The 25,302-nt window shown below is 32.5% G+C and overlaps 4 protein-coding genes across 7 annotated transcripts; 2 read left to right on the top strand and 2 right to left on the bottom strand.

Moving 5' to 3' along the window:
- The first annotated feature begins 1,963 nt into the window (after positions 1-1,963).
- Positions 1,964-5,180, top strand: LOC133693185 (uncharacterized). Of its 3 annotated transcripts, XM_062114366.1 has the most exons (3): positions 1,964-2,394; positions 3,568-4,051; positions 4,142-5,180. In XM_062114366.1, the coding sequence occupies exons 1-3, from the start codon at positions 2,281-2,283 to the stop codon at positions 4,813-4,815; spliced, it is 1,272 nt and encodes a 423-aa protein (XP_061970350.1). In that variant the 5' UTR covers positions 1,964-2,280; the 3' UTR covers positions 4,816-5,180. The 3 variants fall into 3 exon arrangements, with proteins under 3 accessions (XP_061970350.1, XP_061970341.1, XP_061970333.1); XM_062114357.1 differs by having other exon boundaries at positions 3,571-5,180; XM_062114349.1 differs by having other exon boundaries at positions 1,965-2,394; positions 3,568-5,180.
- A 4,978-nt stretch (positions 5,181-10,158) lies between these two features.
- On the top strand, positions 10,159-14,198 carry LOC133694111 (BTB/POZ domain-containing protein At5g41330-like). Of its 2 annotated transcripts, none has more exons than XM_062115566.1 (3): positions 10,159-11,869; positions 13,653-13,711; positions 13,803-14,198. In XM_062115566.1, the coding sequence occupies exon 1, from the start codon at positions 10,395-10,397 to the stop codon at positions 11,829-11,831; it is 1,437 nt and encodes a 478-aa protein (XP_061971550.1). In that variant the 5' UTR covers positions 10,159-10,394; the 3' UTR covers positions 11,832-11,869; positions 13,653-13,711; positions 13,803-14,198. The 2 variants fall into 2 exon arrangements, with proteins under 2 accessions (XP_061971550.1, XP_061971542.1); XM_062115558.1 differs by having other exon boundaries at positions 13,799-14,198.
- Positions 14,199-18,168: 3,970 nt separating this feature from the next.
- On the bottom strand, positions 18,169-19,181 carry LOC133696835 (osmotin-like protein OSM34). Its single transcript, XM_062119119.1, has one exon. It carries the CDS (start codon positions 19,128-19,130, stop codon positions 18,441-18,443), a length of 690 nt encoding a protein of 229 aa, XP_061975103.1. The 5' UTR covers positions 19,131-19,181; the 3' UTR covers positions 18,169-18,440.
- Positions 19,182-22,670: 3,489 nt separating this feature from the next.
- Positions 22,671-23,705, bottom strand: LOC133691447 (osmotin-like protein OSM34). The gene has a single exon (XM_062111963.1). The coding sequence runs from the start codon at positions 23,639-23,641 to the stop codon at positions 22,889-22,891; it is 753 nt and encodes a 250-aa protein (XP_061967947.1). The 5' UTR covers positions 23,642-23,705; the 3' UTR covers positions 22,671-22,888.
- Positions 23,706-25,302: the final 1,597 nt, after the last annotated feature.

Genomic DNA, 25,302 nt, shown 5'->3' with positions numbered 1-25,302 from the left:
ATTATGATGATCTAATCATTGGAACCTTCAACCCCTTAATTAATCATCTTCTGTATCTACGTAGACATGCAATGTATATCTCTCGAAATTAGATGAGTTTTGGGGGGACAAGTAGGGTAAAAGTAAACGACTGATCCTTTTTTTCTTTGGTCAAACAATTTCAATATATATATATATCAAGCCCGTTTTACCCTGAATCTGGAGGGGAAGAACACGGCGTAATTCTCAACGTCCATAAATGCATGAGCATCATAAAAATAAGCTCTTTAACCCACCCCCTTTTTCTTTTTGCATCATCTAAGGAAACAGAGAAGGAAATGAGCGAAAAGGTTAAAAAGAGAGGGTGGGACACTATAAGAACAAGTGATGATTTTACCTTGTTTTGACCCTATGGGTCGACATATGGATGCAACAATTGGAAAACGACAATCTCTGGTTTGATAAAATCGTAAATGAACCACCAGATCAAAAGGGCATTGATCATCATTGCCTCGAAGATTATGTATGGTGCAGCAAAGTATCACGGCATGCCCTAATTTTCTTGGATCGAACTGTTCTAAACTATGATCACATGACCTTTTAACTTGATTAAGCACATACCAAGATGGGTTGCAAAGAAAAGCCTAGCTACTAGATGCTTGTTGTGTCACCTTTTAGATGCACCAATCATCTTGCTTTCCTTCCTTGAAGGGAATCAATCTTTCACCACTTGCATAAAGATCATGTAGGGGGCAATGACTTTCCTCGCATACAAAACCCTAAGAATCTAGGGCTTTTACGTGCGAAATATCCACGTGAGTGCTGCATATTTTTATGGACCCTGGAACTAAAAGCTTTAGATGATTAGGCTTTTCTTACCTAAGTGGAAGACTTTTGCCCGCAAAAAGGAAGAACAATTACAAATAACAAGCAACAAAATAGCTACTCATTGCCCTACAGTGCGAAATCTAGTATACCAGGTATTCGTATTAGAGTCGTTGGTTTTTTGGAGTATCCAAGGCCAGTCATTACTAGTTCCCGTGTATGTGATATCCTGGCTGTACTAATTGAAAAGATAATCAGAAGAAAAACATTGTTAGGTGTGAGAGAGGGGAGGAGAGAGAGAGAGCAGCCGCGCAAGCTAATAGTTTTGAGAGAGAGAGAGAGAGAGAAGCGGGGTAAAGGGGAAGAATTTTGGAAGATGGGACCGTTGAGATGGGATATGTGCGCACGAAAGCTATCTAGAAGTTGATGGCCACACGTGCACTCACTTTGTCAATTATTTATTTAAAACAAATCCTTTCTTTCTTTCTTGGTAATAAGACCATAATTAAAAGCCACCAACTGAGAGATTATTATTAAATCAATCACAAAATTGCTTTTTACACCTTTTTTTATTTATTTTCTTACTTACTATTCAGGTCAATCATAAAATAGTGTCTTTCCCTCTCATTTGACCAACCTACCCCCACTTGTCACTAACAATTACAATCATCCCTTTTCTTCCCAACCAGATCATTTTACCTAGCGTGAACAACGAATTACAGCTAATTGTATCATTTATTTTCAAGGCTCTCTCGGTGTGTATTTGGCATTGATTTTGAATATGATTTTCGTTAAAATTTAATCAATATTTTGCTGATTTTAAAAATTATTTTTAAATAAAAAATATTTTAAAAATAACTTTCATCACACACTCCCAAACACCTCTTAAATATTTTCCATATATTTCCACCGCATCTAGTTTGAAACCATAGAGGATTACGATCAAGAACGAAGATCATGTTTCACCGTAATATCAAATGTCGGAAGAGGAAGCATGGAAGAAAATTGAAGTGGATCACAAGGATAAAAAGGTAAATGACCGATAATAATTGAGGCGATACAAAAATACTACAAAAAAATTTAAAAAGCATGAAGTCCGAGTCGTCGTCGATAATTACAGAGTGGGAAAGAAAAATTAATTAAGTCTTTGCCGTGTTTGACCTCAAAAGCGTTACTCAAATCACAAAAATACTTCACACAGACTCTCTCTCTCTCTCTCTCTCTCTCTCTCTCACCTTACAGAATAACGGAGAGAGAGATTTCTCGGTGTGAGAGAATTCCTTAATAAAAAAAAAAATACAAATGGTGATTTGAGATATTTGTTTTTTTTTTAAAAAAAAAAAATTCATTTCATCTCATCACAGTCTTTGGGCGTTTTCTCCAGTTGAATTTTCTCTCTTTCGATTCAGTTTTCACGAGAAAACGCAAACATTTTTGGGGAAAACAGAAGATAGAGAGAAAATAAAAGAAGCAGAGATGAGAGGCTTCAATGGAGAGTCGAGAGCTGCAAACAATACTTTAGAGACCATAAACGCTGCTGCTACTGCGATCGCATCTGCTGAGAATCGTGTGCCTCAAGCTACGGTTCAGGTAGTTATTAATTTTTTTTTTAATTTTCATTGCTTTGGTTGATCGTGTTGTCATTAATAATCTTATGCGTGAAATTTAGCGATATTATGAGTTTTAACTAAGATCAAGTGATGATTCACATGATATTGAAGTTTTTCCAAGCAAAATTAAAGCAGATTTTGCTATCAAAATCAGTGAAATGGTCTTAAAGTGCTTTAATATTGCTATCAAAACCAGTGAAATGGTCTTAAAAGTACGAACAATAAACCTCCTCTTTTTGTGTTTTTTGATGTATAATTCTTTTTTCACAAAGGTTGACTTTTGTTTCGATAAAGCATGTTGCTTTAGATTTTAGTTTTGTTAAGCAATAACTTTTTTATTATTTCCATAGAAAAAGGTTCATTTTTTGTTAAAATCTGGCGCACACATATGATTTAGAGGAGTAAGTGAGAAGAAATTATGAGCTCATTGTTGGTTAAAATCTTTTTTTTTCTCACCTCTTATAATGTCTCATAGACTTGGGATAGATTATAGATTAAGAGTTGAGATTTCGTGCAGCTGAAAGGATTTGTGGTTTCATGCTCGAAATAAGAGGGGGGCTTTTGATAAAGTTATTGTGACGCTCGACAAATGAGATTTGAATCAAGCTAGATGTTGATCGTTAGTTTTGGTTTTATCCGAGTCTTGCACTTGGTAACATGATTGAGTTTGTCTCATTTTCTTTTATGCCTATGCTGCTACTTGAAAGAGGAATTATTGATTATTGTTTCCGGATGCTGGCTGTGTTTTATTATTGTTATCTATACCATTATTTATGAACTCTCTCTTTCTTTCTTTTGATGGGTAGTAGTCAATAAGATCTGTAAGTGTAGGCGTAATGGGCTCTGCTTATTGCAGTAGTAGCGACAACGGACTGAATAGGATATAGACGCTATTTTTTCTCTGCGATGATTTATTGTTTGTGAGTCTGTCAAAAGTAAATATAAGGTCTTGTTTTGATTCGTTAATCCATATAGCTGCTCAGTGTGTGTTAAAACAACTGCTATATTGGAATTCACTTTATTGGGTTCCTTCATGGGTCGTGCATGAGAGTTTATTCCAATCTTTTATCATGAGAAAAAAGAAATAATCCTCCATTGCTGGAGTGGATGTTTGGTGTGATTTTAATGTTCTAATACTAGTTTGTGTGGACAGAAGAGAAGATGGGGGAGCTGCTGGAGTATATATTTGTGTTTTGGATATCAGAAACACAAAAAACAAATTGGTCATGCTGTCCTTTTTCCTGAACCATCAGCTCCTGGAAATGGTGCTCCTGCTTCTGAAAATCCAACCCAAGCACCAGTAGTCACACTTCCCTTCGCTGCACCTCCCTCCTCCCCTGCCTCTTTCTTTCAATCAGAACCTCCTTCTGTTACTCAATCACCAGCTGGTTTAGTGTCCCGCACCTCTATTTCTGCCAGCATGTACTCTCCCAGTGGACCTGCCTCTATTTTTGCCATTGGTCCTTATGCCCATGAAACCCAGTTAGTCTCACCACCTGTGTTCTCAACTTTTACCACTGAACCATCAACTGCTCCTTTCACCCCTCCTCCTGAGTCTGTCCACTTGACTACACCTTCCTCGCCTGAGGTTCCTTTTGCTCAATTCCTTGACCCTAGCCTCCGAAATGGTGATACAGGTCTGAGATTCCCATTTGATTTTCAGTCATATCAGTTTCATCCTGGAAGCCCGGTCGGCCAGCTCATTTCACCTAGCTCTGGCATTTCAGGTTCAGGCACATCATCTCCTTTCCCTGATGGTGAGTTTGCTGTTGGCGGTGCTCACTTTACTGAGTTTCGAATGGGCGAACCTCCAAAGCTCTTGAACCTTGATAAGCTCTCCACATGTGAATGGGGATCGTATCAAGGTTCAGGGGCTTTGACTCCAGAATCTGTGAGGCGCGGATCGCCCAACTTTCTCCTGCATCGTCAGTTTTCTGATGTTCCGCCGCGCCCTCGTTCAGGCAGTGGACACAAGAATGATCAAGTTGTTAATCATAGAGTCTCTTTTGAGTTAGCTGCTGAAGATGCCTCAAGATGTGTGGAAGAGAAGCGAGCATTTTCTATTAAAACTGTGCCAGAATACGTGGAAAATGGCACGCAAGCTAAAGAAGAGAAGAACTCTGGTGAGTCGATACAAAGCTTTGAGTGTCGTGTTGGTGTAACATCTAATGACTCGCCAGAGATGGCTTCAACAGATGGAGAGATGGCACCACAGCATCGAAAGCAACAGTCCATCACTCTTGGCTCTGTTAAAGAATTTAACTTTGACAATGCTGATGAAGGAGATTCACGCAAACCTAGTAGTTCAAACTGGTGGGCCAATGGAAGTGTTATAGGGAAGGAGGGTGAGACCACCAAGAACTGGTCGTTCTTCCCTATGGTGCAGTCAGGTGTTAGCTAGCTAGTGTCTAAATAGACCTCTTCTTGGAGCCATCTAGGATTTTTGCTGCTAGAAACCGAGCACCACCACTTTCTGAAGCCAATTGCAGTGAATTTTTCATCTGCTGCAGGAAGGAAGGTAGACTGACCCTTAAATGAAGGCTGTTTTTGAGTCCTTCGAGACCTGAAAACAGGGACAGATGATAGTTTTGAGTTTTTTTTTTTTTTTTGGCCTAGCTCTCGCTTGCATAGTGTATCACATATCTCTCTTCCTTAGGCAGAAAGATGAACTAACAGTATCTATTGAGTTCTTATAATCCCCATTTGTAATATAGATGATGAATAGATAGTTTAATAATGCCAAGATGGAAGGTTTTTGTCCTTTTACTTTTTCTTTTTCCACCAATGCCCTTGTTTGGAGATTTCGATCTCTGGTACGAAGCAACATCAATCAAAGAAAAGATCCAGGATTCCTCCCCAGTTTATCAGAGGAAAATTAGATTTACTTGGCTAGAGCACATAAGAGCCTGAGCATGAATATTGCAAGTCAAGAATGTCTCAACAAACCCATTTCTGCATGTTCCAGTTCAGTCCATTAAGTGTGTATTTATTTTTGCTGCAATTTTTGTTTTGAGTAATTAGTCCACCACAAAAAAGGCATTAATAAAAGCATGAATTTATTATTTTTATTTTTATGCCTTTGGCTATGGAGAGTTGTTCCCACAGCAAACACAAAAGTAGAAAAAAAAGGAGGACATCCTAAATCTCTCATCTCATCATTCATCCCGGCAAGTCAATGTGTTGGTCTAATAATTACTTCACGACTTTTATATCTCAGTTTCCTCCTTTTTCTCTAAGTTCAACCGCTAAAACTTGATTTTTCAAAAGGTGAGATTTGGATTTCCGGGGGACCCATCATTGTGCAGGCCCAGTCCCCCGGGCCTTCTGTTGAATTCTAAAAATAAAATAAATAAATAAATATTTTACTCTGAGCGCTACTAAGTACTAACAGACGTCGCTATGGTTTCGCAAATTATAGCCTATCCAACAAAGGCTCAGTTACTGGTGAACCCTCTAAGGCTCTAACAACTGGTGTTCTCCTGACTCCTAAAAGGCCTATCATTTGTTTGCCATTGTAAATTCTTTATCAATTTTGAAGATGATGTTAATTTCATTGTTTAATATTAGATTATTTATTTTTGGATTTTGTGATTTTTTTTATTTTTTATATATGGAATTATTTTAATCTTATATTCTTAATCATAAATTAATTAAATTAACCCAAATTTATACATATTTTTTTTTCAATTGATTTTTTTTTTTAATGCTCGTCTTTCATTATTTAGTTTTCTATTTGGTTTCGACTAAACCAAGCCTCCAAAACAACTGATTAAATTTATATTGAAACTTCACAACCAGAAATCTTGCAATGAACTCTACCAGAAAAAGGAAAAGAAAAAAACTACATTTAGGACAGAAGTTCTCTTTAAAAGAAAGCATCTGAAATAAAATTGTCTACGTCCTTTCTAGGTTATAAATAAAGAATATGAAAATTCAGACATATGATATTTCAGCTTTGAAAGGTAAGAACTCTATTGTTGAATGACGAGACGAACTCAATTTTTCAAATGGAATGAGTTACAATTGTACATTTTATAAACTATTTAATAAACCTAAATTAAACAGGTACATCCCTACCCCTATGACCCCAAAAAAAAAAAACATTCTTACAGGTATATAGGCTTAAACTAAAGCATAATAGCTCGTGTCCGTGTTACATGAGCGAGCATGGTAGCTCAAGCTTATTTTTGGCATGCTACTTGGTACCCCAACATTTATATGGGCTAAAGTTATCATACTCGAACCTAGCATGGTTGGATTCAGGGAACACATCTAGATTTATATTTTATATCTAACAGGCTTAGACATCTTATCTTAACCTAACATTTAATTGAAAAATTTTTTAAGACACCACATACATCTTTCAAATATTTTATATTGATTCAATACATATTATTTTAAGTTGAATATAACTTAAAATATCACAAGAGTGAAATTACACTTTAACCCCTTCTTCTCACACAAAGATAAGATTTATAAGCTATAAATACACATGAATCCTTCAAGCTCAAGATTTACAATCTCTTTATTTTAATATTTTTATTATATATATTTTTTCAAAACTTGTCTCTCTAAAATATTATTGTATTTTTTCTCTTTATAAAGTTATTAATTTAATCATCTGAGAGCCCCTACATCCATCAAAATGGACCTTTGCACTTACCAGCTACGAGTACCTTGATTTCCCAAACATTACCAACTACCAACCACATGAGTTTTTCATATCAAGCCATCATATATTATGGAAAAAAAATAAATTAGATTATTTGAACTAGGAGAGTAATTGACTACTCAATATATAAATTTTATTCTTAAATATCTTGAATTTTTAAAAACTTGTTAGCATTAATGATAGAGATTAATGTATCCTTTATCATGAAACATCAGCTTATGGGAATGTTGCTCGTTTCTGCTGCTGAAAACCCAACCCAAGCACCTAACTTTTGGGTCGATTTGATTATGTGATAGTTTTTATTTTTTACCTAACTGTGAAGAAAAAATTGTTTGGTTAGCTAAATAATTTATGTTTTTTTCATGAAATTCTATACATAATTGCATTTCAAACTTTAATTTTGTAGAAGCTAAAATAATATAATTTTTATTTATGAAGACCTGTTTTTCATTTACTTTACATACAAAAATCTACCCTAGAGCAGTTTTAACCAAATATATTTTTTAAAATATATTTTTTTTAAAGTAAAAATTTTAAAGTATTTTTTTAAACCTATTATTTTCAAACAGCAATGACAATAACTATAACAATGTTAAACAACAAATAACAAGTAATTAGACCACAAAAGAGAGAGTGAATTTCTCCAATTTGGATAGTTTAATATATGCATGTATTGAAAGGTATCATGAGATTTTCTCTTAAAAAGAATCACAAAATTCATTAATATGAAATAATAAAGAAGGGGCTTTAAACTACATGAGGAATGACAAGCATGTGGGTTCTGGTCAAATTCAAATGGTCAACATACCAACACCACCTGGAATTTTACTATATATATATATATATATATATATATATATATATATATATATATATATATGAACATGTGCAATAAGTTTAAAAATCACATGTAAAGCATTCCTCCTGTGTCGCGCGATGATCATGAGCCGAAGTTATACGTCTTGAGAGAATAGTTTTATTTTTTTTAACGTTAAAACTATTGTCGAGTTAGTTTTCTTACATCTCAATTGATTTAAATACTTTTCGGTACTATCTCGAGGAAAACTCTATCGGTCGATACTCTTTTCTTTTAACCGGACGACAATTGTTTTTTTTTTTTTTTAAATAATTGCATTGGACGACATGAAAGAAATCATTTATATAATAGAGGGCAATTATTTAATTGAAAAGATACTTTTTGATGTTGTTAATTCGCTAGTGGCATAAGATGGGACCCGGAATGTAGTACCTACAAATTATAGCATCACGCTGCTTACGTGACTCGTGCTCTGTCACACTTTAGATATTTTTATTTGCTATATAAAAATTGTGTATGCAATTTTATTAATATATTTTTTTAATTTAAAAAATTTAAGTTTAAATAGATTTTTTTATAAATATATGTAATTAAATAAATTAAAAACTTATGTGTGAGAATAAATAAATATTAATAAAACTTGAAAAATTAAGAGATAGATATAGATCAAAATATTTAATCTTGAAAGACAGGAAATTCATCTGACTGTGTTTGCTAATTTTTTTATTAAAATATTTTTTTATTTAATTAAATAATAATATAAATAGAGAAACAAATTAAATTGATCAAATAAAATAAAAGAAAAAATATTGTGCAAGGATGCACTTGATATAAATATTATCTGAAAATAATTTTTTTAAAACAATAAATTTTATCTATACAAAAGATAAAAAAATATAAATAAATCAGAAAAACTCTTCAAATTTAAATGCATAACTAAAAAAAAATTAATCGTCATTTAAAAGAAACTCTCCAAATAAAATAAAAGAGAGAAGGAGTTATAATTTAAATATAAATAAAAAATAGAGAAAAAATCATAAAAAAATCATTAATTTTTAAAATTTAAAAAGAAAAAAAAAGCAAAGGTCAGATGTTGCTGGACTTAGCAAGTCAGGCTAGCCCACTTAACCCATTTTGTCAAGGCGGGGTGATTGGACCCTTAATTTTTTTTATTTGAAACTGGAGTGAACAACTCTGCCCCAAATCTTTTTGAAAAAAAAATAATAAAATAACGTGTCGTCTAATTTGTTCAGATTTCAGTTGTTATGGTAGCCAAGAAATCAAGATTTAAGTTGTTTTTACCAAAAAACCAGTTTTCAACCTGTTTTTTCCTCAAAGCACCTATAAAACGCCATAGAAATCGTGATAAACCTATCCATGACCTAAAAAACCCAAAAAACCACAAAAAAAAAAAAACCAAAATCAACCCAAATTTAGATCTTTTTTTTTAATGAACTTTAAAGGTAAAAAAACACATAATATGAACTTCCCTCATCAAATGAAACTATTTAACACAAATATCGTTTATTTTGGTGTTCTAAATCGGTATCAATGATTTTTTTTTTTATCTCTATTGCCAGAATCCGATGACATTTTTCTCTCTTCACTCAACTATGGACTAAAAAAATAACAAAAATAAATTTTTGCACCAAAATTGAATTGAAAAAATATTAAGGTACAAAAATTTACATGATTTTTAAAGTTTAATGACCAAAATATATATTTTGCGAGACTTATATTATGTTACTCATGTTTGATAACTTTTTCATTTCGGTCTTTTTTTTTAATCCTATCTTTTTATAAGAAATTAAAATCAATTTATTTCTTTAGGATTAAATTGCTATAAAATAAAATTAAAAAATATAAATAAAATTAAAAAATATAAAATTTTACTTAATTTATTTAGAGTAATATAGGAGAGGATAAAAAGTGGTATCTTGGGTTATATTAGTTACTGGAAAGAGTTTTTTAGACCCTATGTGATTGTGATTGCTTTTTAAAATATTTTTTATTTGGAAATATATTAAAATAATATTTTTTTATTTAAAATTTTTTTTTAATATATTGCATCAAAATAATCTAAAAATATTAAAAAAAATAATTTTTAAAAACACAAAAATAAACATATTCTTATAAACATATACTTTGAAGAGACATGTCAAATAAAGGGTGGTCTAACTTGGCCACCAGACACCGGTTACTTTTCAACCAAATTAAAACCCTTAAACTAATAATAAGAAGCATCGTTGAAAGAAAGAAAAGTTTCTGGAGAATAACCTTGCTTGCCACTCATGTTTGACCAGACCCAAAACAAAACCTTGCTTGCCCTTATATAATTAGCACAATCACCCTCACAACTCCCTACCCTGCTCCTTACAATCCATCTCTGGCGCCACCTCCACAACCACCACAAGCCCACCATCACCTCCTCAATTTTGGGGTTCGAAGTTTCTTCTTAAAGGCATAGAAGAGATTACAAAATACAAGAGCAATGGCTACCTTCACAACCACAACTGTTATGTCCTCTCAAAGCAACAACCTTAGTCTCCACAAACTCAAGATTAACCCAAAAACACAATCAAACATAGTCACAATTAACGTTGGTGGGCGAATTTTTCAAACAACAGATCAAACCCTAGCTCAAGCAGGTCCGAAATCCCTCCTGTCCCAACTCTCCGAGCTGAATCAACTCGTTCCCCATTTCATCGACCGAGACCCTGATTTATTCTCTATTCTCTTATCCCTCTTGAGAACCAGAAATCTCCCCTCAAAGGCCAAGTCTTACGATCTCAAAGACTTGATTGAAGAGTCAAAGTTTTACAAGATTGAGTCTTTATTGATCAATTCTCTCTCGAACCCGTCTCAATTTGATCCTTTTAACCTCCAAAAAACCGTAATTTTACCCTTGAACAGCCGGGACACGGCGTCAGCGATTACCGCTACACCGCATGGTTCCTTGCATGTGTCTCATGGTAGCAAGATCACATCTTTTGATTGGTCATTGCAGAACAAGTCAACAGCTTTAACCCAATTCACTGCAATTGATTCCATGTTAGCGATTTCCCCAAACTTGGTTGCTGTTGGGGCCACTGATTTCTCGGGGTTGCAAATTCTTGATCTAGAGAAAAAGGGATTAGTTTTAGAGACATTGAATTGGGAAAATGTGACTAAATCAGGGTCAACAGTACAAGCAATTGGGTCATCTAATGATTTGCTGTTTACGAGTTTCGAATCAAGTAGGCGGAACTCGAATTCAATATTGGTTTATGATTTAAGGACTTTATCGCCAGTTACTGAGATTGGTCATTATGAAATATTTGGTGCTGATTTGGATTCTGCTATACCGGCCACGAAATTGAAGTGGGTAGAGAGTTATAATGTGGTAATGGCATCGGGGTCTCATAGTGGACCGTCGGGTGTGTTAGGGAATGTGAAGTTTTGGGATATAAGGAGTGGATGTGTGGTTTGGGAGTTCAAGGAAAAGGTTGATTGCTTTTCAGATATTACTGTTTCAGATAATTTGTCATCACTATTTAAAGTTGGGGTGAATTCTGGGGAGGTATTTTATGCAGATTTGAGGAAGCTAGGGAGTGAGGGTAATGATTCGTGGGTTTGTTTAGGTGATGAGAGGAAGGTGGGGAATGTGAGGAAAGAGGGGGTTGGGTGTAAGATTGAGGCTCATGGGAATCAAGTGTTCTGTAGTAGAGGTGGTGATATTGAGCTTTGGTCTGAGGTGGTGATGGATTCGTCAAAGAAGAGAGAAGAGGGATTGCCGGAAAGGGTGTTTAGGAAGAATTTGATGGGTAGAGTGAAGGATATGGCAGGGTCAAGGGTAACTAATTTGGCTTTTGGAGGAGACAGAATGTTCATGACGTGGAAGGATCAGCAGTCTGTTGAGGTTTGGCAAAGTTCTGTAATGGGATCTTGATTTAAAAAGGGGGCTAGTTTGGCATTTCTGGATTAATTGTAAGACTGCACATTACTTTTTGAAAGTTGGCAGTATCTTATTTATTTTTTTGTATATTAGGCGTTTGTTGTTGTTTTAGGGCGTAGTTTGTTTGATAGTTGATATATTTGTAAATGACCTTGTATTTTATCAAGTCTATAAATGTTTATTAATGATCAGTTTAATGAGATTGGTACGAGGAAATCAATTTGTTGTTTTCTGCTTTAATTAATATGCATATGATTTTCAATTAGAATATGTTTACCTGAGTTCCTTAGTTTTGAACTGCAACACAATATTCAAATATAGGAGTTTGAATGTCTGTTTTTACCATATCAGAATCTGAAGTGATCATGATTTCTGCTCTTTTTAAACTAATTGATATTGGGATTTCATCAATGTAAAATGTAAAATGGCATTATCTAGCAGTGTTTCAATTTCATGGATCAACATCACTTTAGACGAATTCTTTCTGACTTTACTCCTTTCAATGCTATCAAAAGCAAAATATTTGACCTTTTATCTCCAAATGGTTTTATAAACCAATAGGTTGATTTATCTATTTTTTCTTATCCATGCATTTTTCATTTCTGTGTGGAGTTCTAAACATTGCTGGTGTTATGATATTACTTCTTAATGCATGCCTCACTACTGCTAGTCTAAAAGCCCTTTGATGCATTTATATGGAAAGAGAAGAGTTGACATGATTGCATGAACTCTAAAGGACACACCGTTTAACAGTAAGAGCACAACAAAATTGGCAACATAAGCTAGAGTTGGGATGATGTTAAACTATTGGAATAAGTTTTATTATTTCAGGACTCGGTTGTTGTTACCATTTTTCAGGAATAGGTTGTTGTTCTACTGGAAAAAAAAGAGGGACTAGATTGTCATATTATAGCATGACTTTGCTTTATTTCAAGTGTGGATTTAACTAAATATTGGTTCAGTGTCTTCATTTTCTTTTGAAAGAACTATTTTTTTGGTCACCTTGCTCTAGTCCCGAGTTGATTACTGGAAGAACTTAATTGTGGTTACCTTCTACACCCCCTCTTCTAGTATGATTTGCTTTTTTACATTCAATGCTTTGAATTTTAAATCTGAATGGGCGAAAATATGTGGAAAAACAGAAAGATTCACAGGTTTGATGGCACCAGTTTGAAATCTTTAGGTTTGATGGCACCAATTTGAAATCTTTTGGTTTGAGTTACTGGGTCATCAGTTAGTGCTTGGATGATTCGTCATTTTGCTTTCAAAATTGTGAATGATGTTTTTTCTAGTTTTGTTTATTGGTGATAGTTTTAGATAAGATATGACGCATCTTTAAATATAACTAATTTTGAAGCATATGCATCATGTTTTCTCTTACCAATCCCATTCATTTATATTTACACAAAGAATAATGTATTTGTTTTTCTTGTATGGCCACCTGAGAACAACATTTATCATGTGTTCTTTACCGTACGTACTGATTTCCTGCTTGGCCTTTCTCTCTTTTTATTCATTTAGAAGAATATCCATCATGTTTTCTCTTACCAGCTCCGTTCATGCGGCAATTGATGTCTGATGAAATGTCCTCATAAAGAATTATAAATCTTTTTGTCTAATAACTCTTGAGTATAATATTTACCATGTCTTCTTTAGCGTCTGTACTGATTTTCTCTTGGACCTCTCTCTTCTACACTCTTCATTCTTGAATGAAGTCTTACTAACTTTATATTTTTCTTCTTGGCGTTCTCTCCTTTATGGTATTCCTCTAATGACCTAAATTTATCTACTATCTTGCCCTTCTCTGTTTTGCAGTCTGCAAATTAGCTGTATATAAATCCGAACTGGGCTTACAGGCATTGGAAGTGTAGAAAGTACATTTCAAACCTTTTAACATCTTTCATCCAATGATTTAATTTGCTTGCTTATCTCACTTTGTTACATTTTGGGTTTCTATGAAGCCAGACAGAAGTCCTTCTCTTCAATCAAGTTGACATGGCAATTGTAACCTTACATGTATTTATGCTATATTGCCAAATTGCTCCAAAGAGATAGCTCAGTGGGAACCTGCAGTAGCTTTAAAGCTCCCTGTTAAGAGGTTGGAAGCTAAAACCATTCGCATCTGGGAAGCTGGGAGGATGATAATCAGTGAATAAGTGTGATTTTATTATCAAATCATGAATAAATACGTAGATCTGTGGGTAAAAAATGTATGCGTGTGATGTAACCCTGTTATGGTGACTATTTTCCTGGAGCTGTTGCTCGAGTACATGCTATCTATTTTTGTTGGTGATGTTACGAGGATCAAAATTGTTAATGCAAGATAAGGTACGTAGAGTCTTTTAAGGCAGTATTTCTGAATTGGAGATTATCGCAACTTTATTGCTTTGCTTACTATTTCCAGATACTTTGAGTTAATAGAATGTTCAAATATGTAAAACTGGTCGCACCCTCATAGGTACACATACACAAACGTCTTACATTTTTTGGTCATAGGAGGTCTCTGTAGCACCTTTCCTGCTTCCTTTTTATGATAGGAAATGTTCTTGGCACCACATCAAGAGTCTCAAATTCTGACTGATAAGGATATCGAATTTTACTCACTTCATAAGATCAACTAGGCTCTACAGCCCCCTAATGTCACACACCTCAAACGAGACCTAAAAGTCTAACGATTGGGAAGGAATGAAAGCCAAGACTATCTGGCATAAGACTCGGATCGAGGATCTAACCTGTCTGTGGCTCCAATGCACCATTTCTATCCATTCCCAAGCCATCACCAGCTTGGGTGGCTTGTTATTTCAAGTAGAGATAGGATGTGTGTTTATATACATATAAGTGAAGTTTTTCCCTCTTTTTCTAAATTGTGATAAGCTTTAACATGGATTGAATTAAATTAAAGAATTTTTAATTTCTCACCAGCCAAATTTGTTTGAGAAAACACGCGAGTCTAAAAACTGTTTCCTGACAATTAAAGGAATATTAAAATGGGAACTGTTTCCAAAAATCAAATGCAACCTTATTTATTAGCGTGGGGATTATATCCTATCGAGCTCTTTCATTTTCTTCGTTGCAGCCACCGATACTTCGATGCTTGTGAATGAATCCAAATTCTATTCCAGCAAGGAAAATATCTATGTGCTTGGAACACGTATTTCCTTTTCATGCAAAAGTACTAGATTTTCTGTCATCCATTTTCATCATGGCATGTCACGTCACGCTAAATGTTGTTCTGGAAATTCTTCGCTTGCTTTAAAATGTCTAACCCCTAGGAATGTCAACAAGATATATTTATGTGTCTTCATCCAACCAAATCAAAACCTCGTAAATTTTATAGGAACAAAAGTACGCCTCACTGCAAAACAAGCTAGATAGCTTAGGATTAGGAATGTTCTCTACTTCAAACATAAATATAATGGAAATGCAGAGAGAGAGAGAGAGATGCAATATCTTTGTGTATTTGTGTGTATATGTGAGAGAGAGACCATATTGGAAAGTAAATCAAGATATAGCAGATAGTTGTCACTTGTCATACCAGCAACGCCAGGGCCAAAGAATTCTTGTTAAAACTTGCAAACTATGCCATGCCAACCATGTTGAAATGCTTTCTTTGGTTTTGCACTTCTATCAAGCACAATATGACATCAATCACAAAAAAACAGGGCAAATAAAAGAATTCCTTGAGAATTTTAAAATAAAGCCTTAACTTTTTCAACACCCTCTTGAAATTTATAATTGTTTCACAGCTATCCTGTTTCATATGTTTTTTCTTCATAGCAGTATAATTCTTTGGGAGTTTTAAAATAATGCCATAACTTTCCCTACCCTTGAAATTTGTAATTGTTTCACAATTATCCTCCATAGATTTAATATCTCAATTAAAATAAATATAAGGTTTTTTTTTCAGAAAGGAAAGTGTTTTTTTAGTAAGAAAATGGTAATTTCATTATACTAAATAAAGTATAAATACATCATTATTTTCATACTACGCAAATAAAATATAATTTCTTGTTTGTGTCATAACTTGTTTTTGACTTCTAATTTCTAAATACATTTTCAAAATATAAATTTTTTTCAAGAATATGCTTGCAATGAAGTTCAATTAGTTTTCATCTTTTTTGTATTTTTGTTTATTTTTGTAAATAATAAAAAGAGAAAGTAAAAGAATTTAGTGAGTGAAATGAGAGGAAAGAAAGAAAAAGGAACTAAAGTGATTAATTAATGACCAAAAAATATATAATGGGAGATCATGAAAAAAAAAGGAAAAAAAAATAATAGGAGAATCAAGCAAAATAAAAAAAATCTAAAGAGATTCTAGTTTAATAAGAAAATAATATAAAGATGTATTATTTTTCTAGTTTAATTTTTTTCATTTTTTAAGAGAATCATCTTTTAAGAGTTTTAAGTTAAATTTATAGTTCTTTATGTTATGAGAGGAATTGAAGTATTTTTTAACATATTCACTCTAAGAAGAGAAATAAATTGGAGTATTAATAACTTAATCACCTTATTTACGTCTAATTTGAGATTAAAACAAAAATATTTTATATTATTTAATTATTTAAATATTATTTCATCTTATTAAGTTGTAGCATCGATACTTGTATTATGTTTATCTTCACTTTGACTATGTAGAAATTATTGAAAAAGATGAAATTATGATTTAATTAATTTTAAGGTATTTTGTGACATTGAAAATTAGATTGTAGAAGATGATCCATTAACCTTAACAACTGAATAAGTAGATATCTTTCGATGTAATCTATCAATGATAACTATTAAAGATAATTTCTTTGATGATAATGAATGATTGATGCTTTATTTATTAATTTGTTTTAAATAAAGTGTTATGTAACATATAGTAATTATACATTGATTATGTTTTAATTATATATTTGATAAATTTTAATGGGATTGATGATGACTGTGATAATAAAACTATAAAAAAAACATGATGATGTTTTAATAGACGTTGATAAAGTTGGCTCAATCATATCATACTTGATTTAAACTTTGCTTATTTGGACATAAAAGAACTTAATGTATGTATCGAAGTGAAGGTGTTGATGAGGATATATTTATGTGTGATGCATTGCTTTTTCACGTGCTTTTACATTAAACTTAAATTAAAATGTTATGAGATTTTAAGTTTTTTAATAATAAGGTTGTTGTTTGTGTTGAAGTGTTTGTTAAAATGTTGGAGATGGGAGGCAAGAGTATGGATAAGAGCAAGAGAAAATGGCAGTCACATTCTAATTGCCAGTCTTGCTTTTGAGTGAAATGGATTCCTCCATTGTTTGTCGTCTGAAGAGCTTGAATCTCCGTGCTTGACTTTTCTTTCCATCGAAGTCAGCAGGATATGGAGCAAGCTGGGCTGGGCGTCGATTTTTCAAGTGCGAATGTCATCCATATAAACAAAGGATTAATTTACGAGGCTAATTACAAAAGCATTTCGTGGAAAGTGCTGTGGTATTATGAGGTTCGGAGAAAGGCCACGCGAGCTGCTTTCAACTTTTAGCGCGTTTTGTTACGTGATTGATTGTAGTTCTTTTTTAAAAATTATTTTTTATATTAGTATATTAAAATAATTTAAAAATATTAAATAAATATTAATTTAAAATAAAATAAAAAATGAAAAAATTTACTTTCTAAAAATACTTTTAAAACATAACGAGTAACAAGCGTTATCTACAATTAATCGACGAGCAGATGCAGAGTTTCGCTTTACCGAAAGCCATCATACTTGCACAGTTGCACGGGACAGAGAGAGGTAATGCTCTGAAACTTTATGGTGTTTCAAAGTTCGGTAAAGAAGCCTTGCCTTGCCTTGCCTAGCTAGTATTTTGAATTTTTAGGGGTAGAAAATCATTTTTTTTTCCAGTTTTTTTTTAATATTAAGTGATGGATTTTTTTAAATATATTTACAGCACTTGTACATCACGTTCTTACATTACAAAAAATTCAGCGCAGTAAAGCGCGGGACACCTGTATAGATTGATACCGATTGAAATGGAGGAATTGCGCGTGGAATATTATTTGCCTTATCCATTCCTTCACTACACATCCATTGCATCTGCCTTACAATTTTGTTGGAGAAAACTTGAACTGATGTGACAACATGGGAAAATAGTGCATGCAAGGGTAAATAAGATGGTGATCTTATTAATTAGAGCCAGCGAGGAAATTAAAATAATAATAATAATTAATTAATACGGGAACCAACTGTAAAGAAAACCTTGGTTTGTGTGATTACTTGTCAATGGGAACGAATTTGGTCACTGAAAAATATGAGGCTACTCGGTCATCAAATTAAAGTAAACTTATAGCCATGTGATTAAACATTTCTTTATTTCACTCGAATTTTTAGTACATCCCAGCATGGAAACAGGCAAGAACAAAACACACAGACTCGTTTTTTGTTCTTTTAGTAGGAGAAAAAGAAAAGATACGCACAGCAATACATAATACACGGACCTCATTTCACCAGATTTTCGAGGCAGCACATAATATTTATTATAAATCAAGTCGTCAGCTATGTTCTTAGTTTCTTACTTACTCTGCACGCTGTTCTTCAACCATCTCTAAGGGGAAATGAGGTGACCCCTAAGGGCAAAAGACAACCCTATAGTTGGTCCCGCCAGGGCATGTAAATGTGCTTGAAGGGTCATCCTGGGGATAGCTATAAGAAGTAGGGCACCTATCCTTGAAAAACCTTGAAAATTTGGTAGGGCCACAGCTCCCCTGCCCATTAGTGCAGCAATATTCGTTAGTTTTGAACACAGTGCATGGGTTATTACACCCACCAGTTGCCCTCAATTCATTAGGACATTGCCCATTAATATCTGCTGTGCAGAGAAGTGCTTGACACTTCCCTGAGCCACCGCTTGATGTTGGACTAAATTCAATAGGGATATTAAATCCATCAACAAGGGATATATCATAAAAATCCAAGTTACCAAACTGATTTAGAGCATATTCAGCTAGAGTGTTGGGAGGGACACCCCAGCCCTTGCACTCTAGGCCACCGGTGCAATCCCCAGTTTGGCAACGACCCTGACCACTACCATCAAAGTTACAATTTGTCCTGCCCCAAATACGAGCCATGGACGTGCCAGCAGGCACATTAAGATTCCAAGTTTGGCCACGGTCTAGACGGCGCCCACCGCCAGGTGAGGCTGCGGCCCACACAGTGTAAGGGCAATTGTTTCGGATTTCAAAGGTGGCTGCATTAGTAGAGATGAAGAGAAGGCTAAAGAGGAGCGAGGAGGTGAGAAATTTGGTTAAGTGGCTCATAGTTGATCACTTGATACTAGCTTATGTGAATCTGTGATTTGATTCATGGTGTCATTTATGGTCTTTATATAGGGGAGGGGCGGCTGCGTGCCTGCCTTCCTAGCTATTTATTTTATTGATAAAAAGAAAAGGAAAAAAAATAATCAAAAGTTAGTTTGGTGGTTGAAAATATATGTTTGTTGCTTTGATTTATTTATTTTGATTTAAAGTATATAATTAATATTAAAATAAATTTAATAAAAACATGTTTGATAGTGTGGTAGTGGTTGTTTTTCAAAGTATTTTTTTACTTAGAAATACATCAAAATAATTTTTTTTTATTTTTAAAAATTATTTTTAATATTAATGCATCAAAATAATTTTAAAATATAAAAAATTAATGTTCACCCAAATACATACATTGTGTCAATAGAACGTGGGGTGGCCTTCATTAACGTGGGTGGTGGGGGGGCCTGTAAAATGCTAACCGGGGGGGGCCTGTAAAATGCTAACCTAAATACATATGTGGTTGTAGACTTTTTTTAAAATTATTAGGGGGGCCTGTAAAATGCTAACCGGGGGGGGCCTGTAAAATGCTAACCTAAATACATATGTGGTTATAGACTTTTTTAAAAATTATTATTATTTATTTATTTTAAATTATTTATTTATTTTAAAATTATTTTGATGTTTTGATGATAAAAATAATTTTAAAAAAATAAAAAAATATTATTACAAAATATTTTTAAATAAAAAATAGAATGTGGTTGGTATCATCATGTAGACTTTTCTCATATGAATACGTGTCTTAAAATGTGTCCTGCACACTAGTTCTTCAACTCTTCTTGTTTATTTTGATGTTTTAATGATAAAAATAATTTTTAAAAAATAAAAAAAAATATTATTGCAAAATATTTTTAAATAAAAAATATTTTAAGAAATAACTATTATTATAAGACCATCATAATTAAGGTATCAAAAGGAGTTCGTGAAATATATCAATAAATATAAATTTTCACTCCTGATCAGTGGTCCTTGACTGCGTACTTTCCGACTATCAAAATTCAAAATATTCAAATTTGGAGTTATTAAGATACCATTACTATTTTCTCTCTACTTAAAATTCCGGGACAAATGAAGATTTAAGAAAAAAAAGAAGAAGAAAAGCTTAGAATTGAAGAAAGGAGCCGAAGAAAAGAAAGAATGGAGGTGAAGAGAGGGAAAATGAGGTTGAAAACTCCACAAGTCTGAACTTCTTTTTTTTCAAGATAATTACAAAAAAAAATTATATATTTTGACCCGTTTTTTTTTCAATATAAAATTTAAGAAATTATTGTTGGATTCAGTGGTCAATGAAAATATATTTTTATATTTATATTTAATGAATATAAATCTGTGCTATTTTCTTATAAACTTATTTGATCTCTTCCAAATATAATATCTCTCTGCATTGTCTATCTCTGTCTCAACATACAAAACAACAATATTTTTATATTTTATATCTTTGAATTCACTTACTTTTCAAATAACTTTTCATTTCAAAATACATACTAATAATTTTTTTATTTTTAAAAATTATTTTTGATATCAGCACATCAAAATAATTTAAAAACACCAAAACATATTAATTTGAAGTAAATAAAAAAAATTTAAATTTTTTCACAAACACTTTTGAAATGCAGAAACAAACAGGCATCCGGGAGCTTAAAACTTCTTGTCAGTGTTATTTTATTCAATTTTTTTGAAATCATAAAAACTCTGTTTTTTTTTATAAATTAGGTTGCGTTTGTTTTGCAATTGTTTTTACGTTTGCAGTGCAACAAACATGGTAAGGTATCTAGTAACAAATCAAACTGTATTTTGTATTGCGGGATCCACTAAAAAATTGAGTTTGAAATGTTTTTGTGAAGCAGTTTTTCATGTTTTTTTTAACTGAATTTCATAAAACCCAGTTTATTTTTGCGTTTTAAAAGCACTTTTAAAAAAAATTGAATTTTTTTTCTTTACTTCAAATTAATATTTTTTTGAGTTTTCAAATTATTTTTTTAAATAAAAAAATTATTTTGATTCATTTATAACTAAAACGCACTTTAAAAAATAATCACAATCATACTTTCAAATACAACAACCAAATATTTTATATATATTTTATATATAAATAATCACAATTTGTATGAAATACATATCTAAATTTAGCTATCCATGTCTAACTACATTTTATTAAATTTATTTTCTTTAAATTACAATCACGAAACTACCTAAAAAACAATAACAAACTCTGAAGATTACTACGGATGAGCAGCTAAGATGAGCTTCGCAGGGAGCTTGCTATGATGAGCAGCTATGATCAGCTTGCTATATTTTATTCAATTTTTATTCACTACATACTTTCAAGTTGAGCAGCTATGATGAGCTTCGCAGGCGAGCTGCCTTTCCACTTCATCATCTACAATTAATCGACAAGCAGACGCAGAGTGTCGCTTTACCGAAAGCCATCATACTTGCACGGGACAGAGAGAGACGTAATGCTCTGAGGCGTTTCAAGTTCGGTAAAGAAGCCTTGCCTTGCCTAACCTAGCTACGCACCTAAAAGATCGGAGAAAATTACTCTTAAAATTATTTTTGTTTAATTACTTTGAGGAGCATTTTTGGTTTTTAATGTTCTTTTTAAAATTAAAATAACAAAATTGTCCATAAAATCAAATCTCATAAGCTTTTCCTTTAGAGGTATTTTTGTCATTTCTTATTTTATAACATTTTATATTTAACCTTCAATGTTTTGATTTTTAAGTTTAATTCCTAGCTTTTTTTTAATTTCATTATTAAATTTATAATCTTGAATGTTAATTTCTTTAAATTTAATCTTTATTTTTTTATTTTTATTTTTTTATTTTTTGGTGAATTTGATTATATATATATATATTTATAATATCAGTGATGGATTTTTTAAATATATACATCATGTTCGTACATTACAAAAAATTCAGCGCAGTAAAGCGCGGGACACCTGTATAGATTGATACCAATTGAAATGGAGGAATTGCGCGTGGAATATTATTTGCCTTATCCATTCCTTCACTTCACATGCATTGCATCTGCCTTATAATTTTGTTGGAGAAAACTTGAATTGACGTGACAACATGGGAAAATAGTGCATGCAATAGTAAATAAGATGGTGATCTTATTAATTAGAGCCAGCGAGGAAATTAAAATAATAATAATAATTAATTAATACGGGAACCAACTGTAAAGAAAATCTTGGTTTATGTAATTACTTGTCAATGGGAACGAATTTGGTCACTGAAAAATATGTGGCAACTTGGTCATGTCATCAAATTAAAGTTAACTCATAGCAAATATGAGGTATGTCATTTACTGATGAAGTTTTACCTTTATTTTCTAAAAGTTAATAGTTTAAATTTTATAAATTTTAGTGTCATTAAATATTTATATAATTATTAATTTTAAAATTCATAAAATAAATTGAGATGCACGCAAGTTGAACCGAACAGAACACCTATATTATTAATTTTAAAAAAAATAAACTCATAGGCATATGCATGATTAAACATTTCTTTATTTCACTCGAATTTTTATTACATCCCAGCATGGAAACAGGCAAGAACAAAACACACAGGCTCGTATTTCGTTCTTTTAGACGTAGGAAAAAAGAAGAAGAAAAAGACACACACAGCCATACATAATACACGGACCTCATTTCACCAGATTTTCAAGGCAGCGCATAATATTTATTATAAATCAGGTCGTCAGCTATGCTCTTAGCTTCTTACTTGCTCTGCACGCTGTTCTTCAACCATCTCCAAGGGGAAATGAGGAGACCCCCAAGGGCAAAAGATAACCCTATAGTTGGTCCCGCCAGGGCATGTAAATGTGCTCGAAGGGTCATCCTGGGGATAGCTGTAAGAAGTAGGGCACCTATCCTTAAAAAACCTTGAGAAATAGGTAGGGCCACAGCTCCCCTGCCCATTAGTGCAGCAATATTCGTTAGTTTTAAACACAGTGCATGGGTTATTACACCCACCAGGAGCCCTCAATTCATTAGGACATTGCCCATTAATATCTGCTGTGCAGAGAAGCGCTTGACACTTCCCTGAGCCACCGCTTGATGTTGGACTAAATTCCATAGGGATATTAAATCCATCAACAAGGGATATATCATAAAAATCCAAGTTACCAAACTGATTTAGCGCATATTCAGCTAGAGTGTTGGGAGGGACACCCCAGCCCTTGCACTCTAGGCCACCGGTGCAATCCCCAGTTTGGCAACGACCCCTACCACTACCATCAAAGTTACAATTTGTCCTGCCCCAAATACGAGCCATGGACGTGCCAGCAGGCACATTAAGATACCAAGTCTGGCCACGGTCTAGACGGCGCCCACCGCCAGGTGAGGCTGCGGCCCACACAGTGTAAGGGCAATTGTTTCGGATTTCGAAGGTGGCTGCATTAGTAGAGACGATGAGAAGGCTAAAGAGGAGAGAGGAGGTGAGAAATGTGGTTAAGTGGCTCATAGTTGATTACTAGATACTAGCTTATGTGAATCTGTGATTTGATTCATGGTGTCATTTATGGTCTTTATATAGGGGAGGGGCGGCTTTTGGATTCCTATACATTATGGCAAGTGCACAGTATTAAATTTTGTAATAGAGGCGGCTGCGTGCCTGCCTGCCTTCCTAGCTATATATATATATATATATATATATATATATATATATATATATATATATATATATATATATATTATTGATAAAAAGAAAGGAAAAAAAATCAAAAGTTGGTTTGGTGGTTGAAAAAATATGTTTGTTGCTTTGATTTTTTTTTATATATATATCTAAAGTATAAAACTAATATTAAAACAAATTTAGTAAATCAATGAGTGTTTGTTATTGTGTTAGTGACTATTTTTTAAGTATTTTTTATTTATAAATATATTAAAATAATTTTTTTTATTTTTAAAAAATTATTTGTGATATCAATGTATCAAAACCATTTAAAAATATAAAAAACTAATTTTAAACAAAATAAAATTCAAATTTTACTTAATCTCCATTTTAAAAAGCAAAGGGCTAAATTTATCTGAATGCAATAAACCAACGTGCAGGTATATTCAATTAAAATCATTCTAAAAAAGATTCAATATCATAAATATGCAAGTTGAATGGATAATATTTCTTGTATAAAAAAAGAAAAGCTAGGGAAAGGGAATCATTAGGGGAGCATGCCTTATAAAACCAATCATGTTCAATATGGAGATTTCAGACAAGTTGCCTCTTCTTAATCAACTGTTAAACCCAAATACATTGTATCGATAGAACGTGGTTGGTGTCAGCATGTAGACTTTTCTCATGTGAATACGTGTCTTAAAATGTGTCCTACACGCTAGTTCTTCAACTCTCTTGTTTGTTTGTTTTTTTAATTTTAAAAGTATTTTAAAACATTATTATATTTTTTATTTGTTTTAAATTATTTTTTATTTTTAAAATAAAAAATATTATTTTTAAAATAAAAAATATTTTAAAAAAATAACTGTTATTATAATACTAAAAGAAATATAAAAAAAGTTCATGAAATATATCAATAAATATAAATTTTCACTCATGATCGGTGGTTTGTCCCTGTTTGTTTTTTCGTTTCAAAAGTATTTTAAAAAAAATTAAAATTTTTTTATTTTTTTCTTTGATTCAAATTAATATTTTTTGGTATTTTCTAATTATTTTGATGTGCTGGTATCAAAAATAATTTTATAAAAATATAAAAATATTATTTTGATGTATTTCTAAATAAAAAATATTTTAAAAAGCAACTACAACTATACTTTTAAATAGATAAAAATATTATTTTTTCTATCTAAAATTTCAGGACAAATAAAGATTTAAAGAAGAAAAAGAAGAAGAAGAAAAGGTTAGAATTGAAGAAAGGAGCCGACGAAAAGAAAGAATGGAGGTGAAGAGAGGAAAAATGAGGTTGAAAAAACCAAAAGTGTGCAACGTTTTTTTTTTCAAGATAATTACAAAAAAAAATTATATATTTTGACTCGTTTTTTGTTTTCAATATAAAATTTAAGAAATTATTGTTGGATTCATTGGTCAACGAAAATATATTTTTATTTTTATATTTAATGAATATAAATCCGCACTATTTTCTTATAAACTTATTTTATCTCTTCCATATA

This window comes from Populus nigra, chromosome 1 (genome assembly GCF_951802175.1).
Source record: "Populus nigra chromosome 1, ddPopNigr1.1, whole genome shotgun sequence".
In the NCBI taxonomy this organism is placed as follows: domain Eukaryota; kingdom Viridiplantae; phylum Streptophyta; class Magnoliopsida; order Malpighiales; family Salicaceae; genus Populus; species Populus nigra.
This window is presented reverse-complemented; position numbering and strand designations above follow the sequence as displayed.